The sequence below is a fragment of the Bidens hawaiensis genome, unplaced genomic scaffold, assembly GCF_021521415.1.
Source record: "Bidens hawaiensis isolate Kalapana, Puna unplaced genomic scaffold, B.hawaiensis_p1.1 tig00419441_1, whole genome shotgun sequence".
Classification (NCBI taxonomy): domain Eukaryota; kingdom Viridiplantae; phylum Streptophyta; class Magnoliopsida; order Asterales; family Asteraceae; genus Bidens; species Bidens hawaiensis.
Genome location: NW_027504862.1, coordinates 190,374 through 206,292, shown reverse-complemented (window position 1 = coordinate 206,292; position 15,919 = coordinate 190,374). Strand labels below are relative to the sequence as shown.

Here is a 15,919-nt window from a genome sequence, read left to right as displayed (position 1 = left end):
TTTCTAACGAACCATCAGATTTAAATTTGTGTTTAAATAACCACATACAATGAATAATTAGATGGTCCGATGGTCGGGGGACTAATTCCCACGTTTCATTATCCTGTAATGCACTAAATACAGTCTGCATAGCATGTAACCAATTCGGATCGGCAATGGAGTTGGCATAAGATTTTGGTATGGGAGACAGGGTAGGGGCTGAAAAAGTTGAATGGGCAGTGGAAGGAGTATTACGGGACATGGAACCTGTGGTCATGGGGTAACCCGAGGCAGAAGGTTGGTTGTGGGAGTGGACCGGAGGGACATGAACTGTGGTTTGAAACTGTGGTGGGTTGGTGGACGGAGCAGCAGACGCTGCTGTGGGACCGGTAGTAGGTTGGGGTAAGCGGACCGGTTTTGGGCGACGGCTGTACGTAATCGGGAAAGGGGTGGTGACGGATGGTTTAAAAGTAGGAGCCTTGAACGAAAAACCCAAGGGCAGGGAGTCGTCCAAGAATGAAGAAGAGGATGGAGGCTGCGGAATGGTGTAAGGGAAAGTGCTCTCATCAAAAGTGACGTGACGAGAGATTAAGACCTTACCCATGGTAGGGTCGAAGCACCGATAACCTCTAAAGTTGGGGGGGGGGTATCCGAGAAAAATACAACGAAATGACCGAGGGTGTAATTTATGGGGTTGAGTGGCAGATGTGTTCGGGTAGCAAGAACACCCAAAGACACGTAAGTGTTCATACTCTGGGTGGCGAAGGTAAAGGACAAAAGTGGGTGTGTAAAAGTTAAGTCTTTTGGTGGGAAGTATATTATGAAGGTAGGCAGCCGTGTGCATTGCCTCCACCCAAAAAAATAGGTGGAAGATTTGCGTGGATGAGCATAGTACGTATGATGTCATTGAGGCGACGAATCATACGTTCCGCACGGCCATTTTGAGAAGAGGTACGAGGACAAGCAAAGCAAAATAATAGCCCTTGTTGGTCTGCAAAATTTTTAAAGGCTCGGTTATCAAACTCCCCCCAGGTCACACTGGAACGTTTTTATTGTTCTGTTAAACTGGGTAAGAATAAGTTGGTGAAATTTAACAAATGTGGGGAACGTTTCTGATTTAAATTTTAACGGATAAACCCCATACAAAATTGGAAATATTGTCAATTAGAACCATATAATATTTGTAACCAGATTTACTTGTGACGGGTGATGTCCATAAGTCGCAATGAACAATATCAAATGGAGCAAACGTAAAAGAATTAGACGTATAAAAAAGTAAACGTTTACTATTTGATAAATGACAAGAGTTGCAAACATTAGATAAATGGTTCTGATTACAAGAAAAACTAAAATTGCGACTTAAAATATTTAAAACTTCAGCGCCGGGGTGGCCTAGCCGATCATGCCAAGGTTGAGAAGTGGAGGCGAGAAAAGTAGCTTGTGGTGGAAGTTGTGGAGGAGTGAAAGGATAGAGATCCCCGGTACTGTTGTGGCAAGACATCAATCGTCTAGTTTTGAGGTCCTTCAAAGAAAAACCAAACGGGTCAAATTCCACAGAAACGTTATTGTCACGAGTAAATCGTCTAACATAAATTAAATTCTTAATTATTTTAGGGCTGTAAAGGACATTTGGTAAAATATATGTTCGATTGGGCAATGGGTGAAAACCAGTGCCAGATCAGAGAATTGGTATACTATTACCATTACCGACCAAAATAGATGCATTAATAGGATGAGAATGTGGGAGGAAGATTTTACCTGGTTCCTGTGTAAGATGGGAGCCAACACCTGTGTCCATTAGGTCATTGTTCCAAGCAGAGTTAGATTGGTTGAGTTGTACGTGTGCTAGAGCAACACTGAGATCAGACGGACTTAACGCGTTGAAACCAGTGGGCTGCGGCTGCTGCTGATAGTATTGGGCTGCAGTCGGATCACTAAACTGGGCCGGGTTGTAACCTGTAAAATGGGCCGGGGCTGTTGGTGTGTTATTAGTGTTGGGCTTCCATTGGTTTTGGGTTGGGTAAGGGCATGGTGGGGGAGTCCACTAAGCCCAGTTAGGAAAAGTTTGGTTGGAGGCCCAAGATGGATAAATGTGACCCGAATGACCTGAGCGACCCCTGCCTCGGGCTCCGCGCCGGTTGTAAGAAGTGCGGCCCCTACCTCTGCCACGGGAAGCAGCAGGAGGGTTATCGGAACCACTGAAGTGAGGTTGCGATGGCTGTGCAGGTGTAGCCGATGTATTCTGAGTGACCCCTTGCTGCTGGGCGATTAAAACAGAGCAGCTGGAACCTTTTCATGCCTATATTCTGAGAACTTCATCATTAAGCATGGTAATGGCCTGATCCCAATCGACCCCTTGCTGATTGATCAGGGCTGCTGTTGTGTTAAACTCCTCTGGAAGCCCGTGTACGAGCTGTAGGACCAGCCTGGAGTCGGATATTGGCTGGTCGACATCGGCAAGCTGATTTGCCAAATTTGATAATTGCTGACAATAGTCCTCCACCAAAGAACATGAGCCGAGTGTAAGATTGCAAAACCTGGTCTCGAGAGACGCGGCTCGGGCCTTTTTATTACTGAGAAAAATCTTCTGCAACTTCAACCAAGTGGCGTGTGCAGTGGCCTCCGTGTCAAGAATACGCTTCAAGTATTTATCTGATAAAGTGCTGAATATCCATTGCATAACCAGGGCATCGATCTCCTTCCACTGAACATAATCATCGGCTGTGTCAGCCGGAGCAGGGGACCCGTCAATGTGATTGAGAACCTTATAAGCAACCTCATGTAAACGGAATAATTTGACCCAAGATGTGTAGGTTAATGTGGTGCCGTCAAGGGTTCGGATCTTTGTTTGAATGTTTGTGACCGAATAGGCCGGATGGAGAGGGTTGGTTTTGGGGTCGGTTGAAGAACCCGGGGTATCATATTTTTTTGTCAAGGTGGGTTGATCGATGGATTAGGGTTTCAGGTAGGTATTGAAAAAAAAATTGAAGAGGATTGAGAGGGTATTCAGAACCGTGGCTTTGATACAATAAAGGAATGTAAATCTCAATGAATATTATTGAATGAATGAAGCCCCTTATATAAGGGAAAATACAATTATCTCCTACCATATTAAGGATAACTATATATACAAGAGATATCTACAATATCTACACCAATATAAAGATAATACTAAACATATAATAATTATCGCTAAGAGGACCAAGCGCTTGATTGGTCACATTATTAATCCTGATTATGTATGTCCTCCCGAGGATCCCTAGATCCATAATGACTTGGATTCCGAGCGCGAGGGAGGAGTAGGTGGGAACGATGATGGTGATGATGAAGACGATGGAGGTAATGGTGGTAATGGTGATGCAGCTCTCCGAGAACAACAAGCTGCAGTTGAAGCTGCGTTAGCTGCTACTATTGCAGCTCAACGAGACCGTAAATGAAAAGGTAAAGAGCTGGCAACTGAAAGTTCATCAAAGCGTCGAGTGTCGGCTGGAGCTGGCATTACATTTGGAGTTCAACCTCCTAGGTCATTCACTCCTTAACGCCCGTCAGTGCCGCTTACTACTAGCACTCCGGAGCTTACATTGATGACGACGATGGTTGCTCATGACAGGCTTGGTATGATTCCTCAAACTGCTTTGGCTGAGATACCAAGACCTCCTATTACTTCATCAACTGTTTCTCCAACACCGTCCATGATGCCTCCTCAACCTCATTATGTTCCATTTATGAGGATTACACGACCTCAGGGACCAATTCAGCCAGTTCATCCATCTCTATATGCCATGCCAGCACATCGTCAAACTGACATGCTTTTGAATCTCCTTCATCTGTATGAAAATCAAACGGCTGCTAATCGTTAAAACCAAGAACACTTGATGGAGAATCAACGAAAGTTAATGGGTTATGTTGCTTATTGCCAGAAAGAAACAAAGGCCCTTCGTGAGATTGTTGAGTCTCAGGGGGTGAAAATCAAGGAACAAGTGGAGCTTCTTCTCCAACTTACATGCAAAGATGACGCGCTGAAAAAGCTTAAGAATGATGATGAGGATCCAGATGAGTCTGGTGCTGGTGGTGAGACTAAACAAACTCAAGACCCAGCTTCTGGTGTGGGTACGAGTTCGGTTGATGATTCGGGCAAGCAGGTTATTGTTTATCATGATTACTCGGCTACAAAACCAATTGAGATGATTGAAGCTGATACAGTCATATTTGTGGATGAGAAGGGGTGGTCAGGAGTATGGTGAATAGAGAGGAGATTGAAGAAGGTCAGTTTGTTGATAAGTCTCTAACACGAGAGTAGATTTCCATTCTGCTTGGTTTGAATGACGATGAGTTGACCTTGTTAGAGGCTAAACCCGATGTTGTGGTCGAGAATGATGAGGAGATCTTGAATGATCCGTTCATTCAGATGAATACGAGTTTTATTTATGAAGATGAGGAGGTTGTGGTTGAGGACGTGACTGCTGAGGAATACCCTGATCTGTTTCAACACACCAATATTGATCAGGGTGTTCCTGTATTTAATGAGGAAACCGTCAAAGAAGCAGAAGATCATCTTGAGAAGAAATCCAAAGGGAAGAAGGTCGTTGATACAAGATTTGACTCACTTGCAAACCCAACTGATGATGATATTCTTCGATGGTTCAGTCATAAGAAAGTTGGTAAGGTTATTGATGCATTTCGGTACGTGGATCAGGAATAGAAAGAAGAAGCTGCTGCATGTGCCAAATCCAACCAGAAGACTACATTCAAGACCGTGTCGAAAGTACAAGGTGATATCGTTTCTTGGCTTTTTGATTCTGATCTTAAAGTATGTATTGTCAAATGGGAGAAAGGCGTTCAGTACTACGAAAGGATGTCTGATGTTCTCTCATTACCGAGATGGGACGTACGTACTCTGTCGTATCGTCTATTTATTAATCGTGGCGGGAATCATCATGCAAAGTGGTTTCACCAACATTTATTGTTTGAGGTAAACCACGGTTTTAATTTTTTTAAGCCACAGATTCCAATACGCAAGCGTCTCGATGAGATCGACCCAAGGACAGGTTGGAAAAAGCTGGTACTTAAAGTAAAGCCGCTGAAGACGATGAAGCGTGTGCCGGTGAAGCCGAAGAATCAACAAATTTATTTATCTTTCAACCGCTGGTACTACGATAATCGTACTGGTGAGGCCGTCATTGTCTTGGGTAAAGGGTTGAAGACCGAGTTGATCAAGATCATCGAACCAATGTGGCTGGTTAACTTAACTGAGACCGGCAACGACGTGCTACACAAGAATAAAATATTGATAGAGCGCAATGAAGACTATGATCTGGCTATGCAGTTCCAACGTGTTGTGCGTGTATGTTATGAGAACGGAATTCATAGTTGCAGAGACTGGCGGTCCAAGCGCTTCAAGTAAAATAAAGACAAAGACAAAGAGCTAAAGACGAGGGGGTGTCTGTTAGTACACGGTTTTTCGTCTCGAGTCTTTGTATTTATCATTAACGTATTTGTCATTTTGTTTAATGTAATAAACAATTAATTTTATCTTGTAGTTCGTTAAATGTAATGTCTAGTTCACTAAGGATGTTTAGCGAACTAGATCTAAGATATTTCCCTCCTGATTCTTTAAGGATGTAACGAATCAGGGGGTGATTCGCTAAGTTTACTTCATTTAATGTATGTAACGAAGTAGGCTCTAGTTCGTTATGGAATGTTAACGAACTAGGTCTATCTTCTATATATAGTGAACACTGTTCACTGTTAATTTAAGTTTTGAGTTTATATTATCAAATATCTGCTGAATTACTCTCTCAACCTTCAATCTAATATTATACATAATCATACATACAATTAATATATACAGTTAACATATATCATATAATCAAGTGTGATCATGAACTAGATCCGTAATCGTACTACTTATATATATCAGATCTAAGATCTGAGGTTAGTATAACGTATTCTCATATTGGAACTCACATTTTTATTTTTTAAAAAATCCTATAGCTTTAGATAAAATAATGAATTTAAAAGAAGAAAATTTTCTCTTTATGTTTGTTGTTCAATAAAGATTAATATAGATGGTTGATTTGTTTTTTAGACAATATGTTTTAACTTATCATTAATTATGTTGTAAGGACCCATTACCGGTGCCCTACTTTGGACGTTGGATTTCCTCATTAATATAGTTCTAAATATCAGAGTTAATAAAAACATTCACGGAATATTAAAAACTTCAAACCAATATATTACATAACCATCGATTCTTGTCTTAACGAGCATTCGAATCATTTAAACATAAAACATTGTCTTTTAAATAATATAACATTTCCTTGAGATGCCAGTGTCTTCAATTCCATGTCATGTGATTCCCCTCAAGCAAGCTGCCTCATTCTACCCACCTGCGTGCATACTAAAAGTCAGCTACGCTGAGTGAGTTCTAGTTAATCATACAACATACAATCAGTTCACATACTTGCACACATGCCCGAAGAGGTGTACATTATTCATACTTTACTTTACATGCATAACTATCCATACTACCTAAAGAGCCTTCCGCCCTATAACCTCATAGATATTTTAAGGGTCTGGTCCCCAGCACCACAGATGTTATAAGGGTCTGGTCCCTACCCTCACAGATATTATTAGGGTCGGGTCCCTATCCTCACAGATATTATTAGGGTCTGGTCACTATCCTCACAGATATTATTAGGGTCTGTTCCCTATCCTCACAGATATTATTAGGGTCTGGTCTCTTTGTTTCGTGCAACTGTAACATACCTGTTTTTACATACCTTACTTAATAATACGTGCAATATCCGAAGATCGTTAACGTACTATTAACATAACATACATAACATACATACATCATTCATACATCATAGATGTCAATCATATCTTTGACTACCTCCTGACGGTACATGCAATATCCGAAGATCGTTCACGCACCGTCAAGCAATCATCATACATAAATCATACCAAGCATACACTTACCGCTTAAGGTAAGTATATTAACTATCACATCGAGTATGCACACAACCCCGAAAACATAACAAGGAAGTGGGGCTAGAAACTCACCTGAACTCGGTTACATTCACCGTTTATGGTTATTCCTTTTCTTGAGTTGTGCACGACTAACTGTATAACAATTACACGTATCAATTTAACTATCACTACCCATATCGTGTTTCTAGTTTAATTATTACCCTCAACGAACGGGGGTCCGGGGGCAGCGCCCCTGGCAACGGGGTTCTAGGGGCGGGAGTCCCTAGCGGGGTCCAAGGGGCAGAGCCCCTGGCAGCGGTTACGCAGCCTGGTCAACTTGGAAAAATTTTATTTTCATTAAATGTCTTAACACATTTCCATTAGGATTTCGTGATAATATTTTATTGTTAACCTCTCAATCCTTTAAGGTATCTTCTATAAATTAATAAAGTTCAAGGGCTATTTAGAAATTAAATCATTCTTTTTTAAAGTCCAGGGACTGTTCTGTCATTTATCAAACTTCTAGTTCGTTACTTGGTTCTTAACGAGTTGGGTTCATAACGAATGACCCATTCGTTACTTTATAACAAATTGACTGTTATAACGAGCTGGTCCTTGTAACGAATTAGACCTTATAATGAACTGGTCCTTGTAACGAATTGGACCTTCTAATTCGTTATCTCCTTTTAACGAATGACTATAACGAATTGGGGTTAATTCGTTATCTTTTTCCTTAATGAATTTAGATACAAACTAAGGTTAGTTCGTTAAGCTTCCGTTAACGAATCATCTGACGAATTGCCTCTAGTTCGTTAACTCTCAGTTAACGAATTATGGTTAGGTTAGAGAATGTCAGAAACATTCTCTAACGCCTTAACCCCGTACCTACCTTTTCCGGCGCCGCCATTGCCGGAAAACCGGGATCTCGCCGGAAAAGCGAGATCTCGCTTATTTCACCATTGTTTTCACTGTTATTCGTCCCGTTTGATCTATAGGGTGACCCCTAAGCTCATCTTAGGTTCGGTTTATACCCGATTCCACCCAGATCTCGTGACTTTAACGGTTTAAAGGTGTCGGCTCGTCGTTTTGTGATTAAATCTAACGGGTTTGGGTTCATACAATATCATACAATCATTACCTCGGGTTGATGCTCAGTTTCTTGGTGATTTCGGCTAGAGAGAGAGAAACTAGAGAGAAAGAGCTTAAGTGTGTGTTTTGGGTGGTGTATGGAATATGTGTAAATGAATGGATTAAGGGCTAATTATTGTTTATATATTATGGATCATGGGCTTAAGCCCATGGTCTTTTCTCTTTTTCTTTTAACCCAAGTCCATAACTCATATTTATTTAACTCAACACAAGCCCGACTCATAATAACTCATAACTTATTTCATTAACCGAAACGAGAAAACGGGATGTTACATATGTGTTGCATTATCTAGAGTTATAAACAAACACAAAGTAAAACTACTAATTTTTTTTATATAGAGGATGAAGTTACAATTAAAATTACAAATATACTATTATAATATACAAAAATCATTGTTGTGCCAATGGCACATAATTGTCCTATTTTTGTGCCAAGTGGCATCATTATTGTTCAACATTGAAAGTCAAAACTATATAATTTAAACAATTAATAAATATATTAACATACCATATTTATCATTTATATATGATTTTATAGTTATAAAAAGTTAAAATAAAAAATGTATGTAGAATTTTTTAAACTCATTTTAGTGTGTGTAAGTTCATGTTATGTGTTTTTAATTTATTAGTGACTAGTTTAGAAGGTGTCACTATTTTTCTTTACTTTGAACAATACGAAAATGGTTCATATCACATGATTACTTTTTTACTTTTAATTCTATATAATAAAGTTTTATATGTATTGATAACTTTTGCTAAATTGACATATTTCAACCCTCAAGGAGAATAATTGATTGATGATTGTGCATATCAGTACTCTTCCTTTTATATCTAATAATTATGTGAATTTTTTATTTCACATGTTAAATGATAGTGAAATCCATTATGCTTATTATACTTCATTTGCAGATAAAGGTATTATACAAACGTGCATCAACTAGAGTTTCAGGCCAAACTGATGTAAAAATAGAGTTGTTTTTTATCTCCGTTATACAGTGGTACCATAGTGTGTTTTTGTTTATATCCATTTAAATTTATGAAGCAAAATTCATATCTTCCTAAATGACTATCATTGTGCTGTCTATTACAGTAACAACACTATTTTTTTTTTAATTTCAATTATTGCAAGTTGAGACCATAAAGTATTGACTATTAGAAATGATAGGAAAATGGTTATAATTTTGGGTATATATTGATATATTTTTGGCTATATTAATGTAAATTAAAAAGCTACATTAGAAAACTTATATAATATGAATTTTGTTTTAAAAAAAAATGCAAATTATCTGTAAAAATATTAAAAAAGCAACTACCTCGACGTGACATGAGCATGAAGAGAGTTCAAGAGTAAGTTTTCTTTTTATAAAAAAATAAAACAATCATAGAAAAAAAATTTTAAATAACAAAAAATGTTTATTATTAATAAGAAAAAGTGATATTTTGTTATTTAAAAAAATCATTTCTAAAATATTAAAAATAATATTAATAATAAAAAATAACAAAAAGACGCAAAGAAACAAAAAAAAGTTTGAATTGTATTAATGAAAAATTTAAGGAAGGGGGTATATTTAGTAAAAATGAGAGGGATGAGGTACATTTAGAAACACCCTTATTATAATATAAAGAGCAGAATTATACAATAAGATAATGAATGAGATTTAACTTTTTAAACCCGTGTAATACATGGGTATCTAACCTAGTATTGAATACAAAGAAATGTTTAGAGATTTATGAATTTTCAAAAATGTTTTATTTCCATATTGTGTAATGTGTAATTTAGTCTATCATATATTATGTTTATATATCTGCTCAACATATTTTTTGTATTTCATACTGTGTTATTATTTTTAAAAAAATATTTATTTTAACCCGTATTCCACATAGGTACCTAACTACCTAACTTAGTATAATATACGTAATTATGAAAATAATCATTATATGAGAAAGCCGCGTACACTTGAGAAATCCACTCACACATCTTATTAATATTTAAATACTATTAAAGCAATACAATGCGGATACATTGCCTTTTTCTAGGCTATCCACATGTGCAATCCAGTCAGCATATTTCCATTCTCAGGTGCTCTAATATTGTGCCATGTGTCCGGTTCTCCAAACACCCAAAATAACAAAACCCAGTTTATTTTTCATAAACAATAATCAATTCCACCACTGATTTTCTCTCTAATCTCCCGATGACTACACTAACCCTAATTTCGGCGCTGAGATCCACAACCAATTCCACCACTGATTTTCTGTCTAACCTCCCGATGAATATACGAACCCTAATTCCGTCGTTCAGATCCACCATCAAATCTCTACATTGTTTATCAACACTACGAACCCTAATTCCGCCGTTCGGAATCGAACCGATTGGAGACATAAAAAACCGTGGAATTGAAGAAAGCGTTTATTCAATTCCGAACCGAAAAGGATGCTATAATGTTTATTGATGTTTATAACATATCGATTCTCCGATGAATATATTAAAGGTAATTACCAATCCAATTTTGCACATACAGTTAGTTTGTTATTTTTTTAATTGACACTCTTTATTTTTAACATCCGATGAACCTTTCCGGCCGATCTGTTATACGTATATTTTATGTTTACTGCGTTTCCGGTCAATTTTTTTTGTTTTCTTTATTGAATTTTAAGTACTTTATATCCGACCAATTTCTGGATATATTTCAGTTCAATTTTTTATTGTTTTCTTTGTCTAATTCTTAAATTTTGCGGCTAACCTTTTCTGATAGTTTTGTTCTGTAAATATTTAGAATCAGATTTCCGGCTAATTTCCATTCAATTTATTTTTCCGGCCAATTTTTTATTGTTTTGTTTATTGTTCTCTTTGTCCAATTATTAAATTTTCCGGCTAACCTATTCTGATAGTTTTGTTCTGTAAATCTTTATATTTAATTTCTGGCTAATTTCCGTTCAATTTATTTTTCCGGTCATTTTTTTTTCAGTTTAAACAAAAAACAGAAACTTCTAATTTGATTACATATATGATATTGATTAAAAAGTTTCTAAATTTTTATTAATGTTTTAAGAATTATAAATTTTGTAAATTTTCTAAATCATAATTGTGATTTTTTAAATGAAACAAATAAGTTTAATATTGACTATAATAACGAAAATTAAGTAAAGAATTTATGATTTTTATTATTGTTATTATATTTCATTCCTAAATTAAGCAATATATTCTTCTAATATATTAACTGATTTCATTAACCTTAAATATTGAAATAAAATATTTATTGTATAATAATATATTCTAAAATTACATTTTGAATATAATCAATCGGTTATTTTTTGAATAAAACATTTATAATAAACCAGATTAATTATATTAATAACCGATTTTCATTAACCTTAAATATTGAAATAAATATTTATTGTATAATAATACATTCTAAATATACATTTTGAATATAATCAATCGGTTATTTTTGGACTAAAGCATTATAATAAACCGCTTAAATTATATTCAAAATTTATTTAGAAAGTTTCTAAACATAATACATTTACCAAAATGTATATTCTCTACATCCTACTATATAATATCTAACTAATCACATAAGCCTTTATCATACTTTTCATAATCATAAAATCTGCAACAATGTAAGCTCCTACCCTTTTAATAATTGTTTTTATGTTTCAAATAATTTAGTCTAATGTATTATATTTTATTTTTATTCATAGGACAATGGAAGCTCAAAAATTTACCATGCTAAATGAAATCGATGTTCTCAAAACATCACAATCAACTCTTAAGGTTAGAGTTCTAAGACTTTGGAGCATCAAAGACAACAAAAATGTCAACGAGGATTTTTTGATCGAGATGGTGCTAATCGATGAAGATGTAAGTATCTATTTATGAATTTGTATATATGTTACAGATTCTACAATTTTTATATCTTAATTAATGATTGACTTGTAATTGTAACTCTCATATATATATTTTGTTCTTTAATGACAGAGAATCGAATCCAAGCCACCGTTTACAAACAGGATATCTTTCGTTTCAAAAGATTCTTGAAGGAAAGCTCTACTCTGACTATTGTTAATCCTAACGCTGGTCTAAATGGATCGAACTACCGCGTGATTGACCGTTCCAACAAATTGGTGTTGGGACCAAACACACATTTCAATCCATGTCAAGAGTTTGATGGTCGCATGTTTGCTTTCAAGATGATTTCATTTGAATCACTAATCAATAAAGATATTTTTTTTGAAATCCACTATTGGTATAAATAAATTTTAATTCAAATAAATTAATTTATAATTTTAGCTTTAGATTTCCATTAAATCTGTAAATTAATTAATTATTTTTTATTTTCTTTGTCTTAGATATTATTGGTCACGTGGTTCATGTGTTCAAGAGCAATGCTTCAAACGTCAAGGACAAAAACAAGCGTACAATGGAGATATGTGATTTAAGGTATTACTATTTACACTAACATTTGGTGACATATTTTTTTTAATATGCTTTATACTTTATACTGTATTTAACACTTCTATCATTTTAGTGGTAATTGTGTATATCTCACACTATGGGATCATTATGCATCTGAGCTCTCTAAATATGTCATTGAACATTTTGATGAAGGTCAGGCCATTATTGTACTGCAGTTTGGTAGGGTTAAGTATTACACCGGTTCTGATGGTAAAGGTAACTATGTCTACTATTTTTAAGTTACTTGATTTTTAACATGTCACTAACTTAAACTAATGTTTCCTTGTATAATTTTCATTTTTATTAGAGAGTGTATGTGTTGAATTCTTTTGGATCTAATGTTAGCCGTTTCTTTATAAACGACTTTTTATTTGAAATAGAAGAATTCAAAAACATGTATATTATTAAACCGGTAATTATTGTTTTAGTTAATAGAGTTTGTTATTTAAATTTTATATTATATTACTGATTCCTAAATTCTTTAAATTTTAAATTTTATAGTTTGTTTGGTTTGCTAGATGGCAATGATGTTTCTATTCGTAAACCGATTTCGGTGAAGATGCTGTCGTCTGTTGATGATGAGTTTTTGAGAGCAACAGATTTTTTTAACATCGGTGATATTTGTACCATTATATTTGTAAGTTAATTATTACACTCTTTATGGTTTCCTAATTATCTTTCAATACTAATTGAATATTGATTAAGCGCTTTTTACTTTATTGCAGCCTAAAAGTATCATTATCCTTGGTACAATTAAGGTCATCTGTCCAGATACAGAATGGTATTACATTGGTTGTAATACTTGTAGCCGTAAGCTCATGGAAAATAATGGTGAAGGTGGAAAGAAGTATGAATGCAAAACAGTAAGATGCAATGTTTGGGTGTTATCCCCACACCTATGTATTTATTGAATTCCAATTCAAATGTGTAATTTGTCCATTGTAGAAGCATATGATTTTCTTGCTATTTACCTAATTTAAAAACTTTTTTAGGTTCAAGATCAAGATAAGGGTGCAGGATTCCACTGGAGCTGTGTCGTTGACTCTCTTTGATAAAGATGCTAAAATGCTGACTAACAAAACAGCAAGTCAATTGATTGATTCAAAATGAGGTTTGTTTTCAATTAAAATACTTTATTATTTATACCTCATTGTCATTATATTGTTAGGTTTAACAATTATTAATATTATATTTGTTTGTTTGTCATCTTATTTTATTACAGAATAAGGTTGAAAATGGTGGATTCCCTGCTGAGTTGGATTGTCTTTTAGAAAAGATATTCGCTTTTAAGGTCGATGTGGCAGATTTCAACTTCAGAAACAATGTCGAGGACTATGGTATAAACAAGCTTACTGATGACACTAATATTATCACTGAATTACGGAAAAGGCATAATGGTCGTTTGGTAATAATATAATTTTAACATTATTTTATTATAAATTTTGTTTTATAATTATTTTAATTAACATAAGTTGATGTTCCAATTTGTATTATCAGCAATCAGATTCTAATTCTGTTACATTGGGAGCATCTATTTCTGAATTCCAGTTATCCGGTTATGTTTCTATTAAGGTATAGATATTTTGTTTAATGTAATAGTTCAAACTTATAAATATAGTTAACAGAAAGATGTGTAACATGATTGTGTATTGACTATTACTTTTTTAGTACAGCTTTCTGATATTGGAGATAATCAAACTTCAAGTTCAAATGTTGATGCTCAGGATGTGGCAACTGATACAAAAGGAATGTCAACGTCTTCTGATGATAAACTTAAGAGAAAACTAGTGGAAGTTTTTGAAGTTGACGATGATGCTAGCATGTCGGCCACTAAGTTGAAGTCTAAGACTAACGAAGAGATGAGGACCACCAGTGAATCATGCGTGGTGCAACACTTTTAACTCCTAAAGTTGAGAAGGAATCTAAGTGAAAAATTTAATTTTTTTTTTCTGTTTACAGTTATGTTAAGTGTTTTTGAGATATTTGGATATTTTATGTTTGGTTTTTTTCATTTGTTTATTTGAACTATTATCCTTGAATGTTGGTTGTTTTGAACAATTTATTCTTAATTGCATGTTTGTTTATATTTATGTTTTTATTTAATTTGATTTAATTACTGTTTGGTTGTTTTATGTTTCAGTGTGAAAAAAGTCAAGTAGATATTAGTTTATTAACATGTTTTTTATGTTTCTTTTATATATTTAATCTAAAAGAAATATAAATTTCAAACTTTTTACTTATATCATAATATATTATAGTTGATTTTATCTATAATCTAGTATATTATAACTTATCAATTTACTATATTAACAAGTAAAAACAAAAATAGGTTAAATGTTCATAAATAGTCTAAAACTTATAAGGTAAATGATGAGTTTTCTTGATTGTTGTAAACCGCCATTTTGAGAATCATTATCAAAATTCAGTTTTGAATATCAACATACACACCATAACTTCTTCCATCACCTATCTTCTCTTCCATTTCTTCAACCATGGGCACAATTGTTAACTGAAAATTTTCATCCGATTTTAATAACTATTACTTTCTTCTTAGCATCTGTCAACAATCCACAAGGATTCTATTGAGTCTGTTATGTCTTTTAGTATTCTGTTAAGTACCAGATACGGAATATCGGTACTCGAAAGCAAGTTCAAACCGATGAAGAGAAAGCACTACTGAATGTTATTCATGAAAATATTCAACAACATGAACAACAACTACTTCCGATGGTTAATGTTAGTGAGTGGTTTTATTATCCTTTGCAAAATAATGTTGTCATAAAGTATGTGAATGGGCAACAAAATAGTGTTCAACCTAAATCAATATTGCAATCCACTGATCTTTATCTTTTAAGAGATTTGGATCACTTGAAGCCTTCTAATGTGAGAAAACAAAGGGCACATTTTGATTTGGAGAATGAGGTCAGTGAGAAGGTTAAATGGTTGTTAGAGTGTCAAAACTATGAATCAGAATTTGATGATATTGAAAGCTATTTGGATTCTGATTCGGAAGTTTAAGGTAACACATATGAAATATGTTACTTATTTATTTGATAAGTCCAAAGTTTTATTTTATTTTTGACTTTGTTTTGGTTTTTTATGTTATTAGTTTACTTTTAAATTACAAAATTTGTAAAAAGTACAATACACTAGTATAATCGTTTATTTTTGTTTGTTAGGTTGCCGTGACCGTTAGATTTTTTTGCTGGATTTTGGTTCAAGACTAAAGTTGGTAAACAAAACTTGCACATGTTTATATATTATTTTTGAATATTCTTTTTATGTTTATATTTAGTTTGTGTTACATTAACAAATGCTCTTATATACTCTAACACTAGCTTATATGCCCGTGTGCTACAC

The 15,919-nt window shown here is 34.5% G+C and overlaps 1 protein-coding gene across 1 annotated transcript; it reads right to left on the bottom strand.

Annotated features, from left to right (window-relative positions):
- Nucleotides 1-2,278: 2,278 nt before the first annotated feature.
- Nucleotides 2,279-3,673, bottom strand: LOC143608858 (uncharacterized). The gene is made up of 2 exons (XM_077083783.1): nt 3,611-3,673; nt 2,279-2,743 (listed from the first exon to the last, which is right to left on the bottom strand). The coding sequence occupies exons 1-2, from the start codon at nt 3,671-3,673 to the stop codon at nt 2,279-2,281; spliced, it is 528 nt and encodes a 175-aa protein (XP_076939898.1).
- Nucleotides 3,674-15,919: the final 12,246 nt, after the last annotated feature.

What these genes read in the sequence shown, in the direction of transcription:
- LOC143608858 (XM_077083783.1), bottom strand. Translation starts at nt 3,673, where the DNA reads ATGGACGGTGTTGGAGAAACAGTTGATGAAGTAATAGGAGGTCTTGGT. An exon ending in TTGGTATCTCAGCCAAAGCA is followed by an intron (nt 2,744 to 3,610) that starts GTTTGAGGAATC and finishes GTTGCTTATAAG; the next exon opens with GTTCTCAATCACATTGACGG.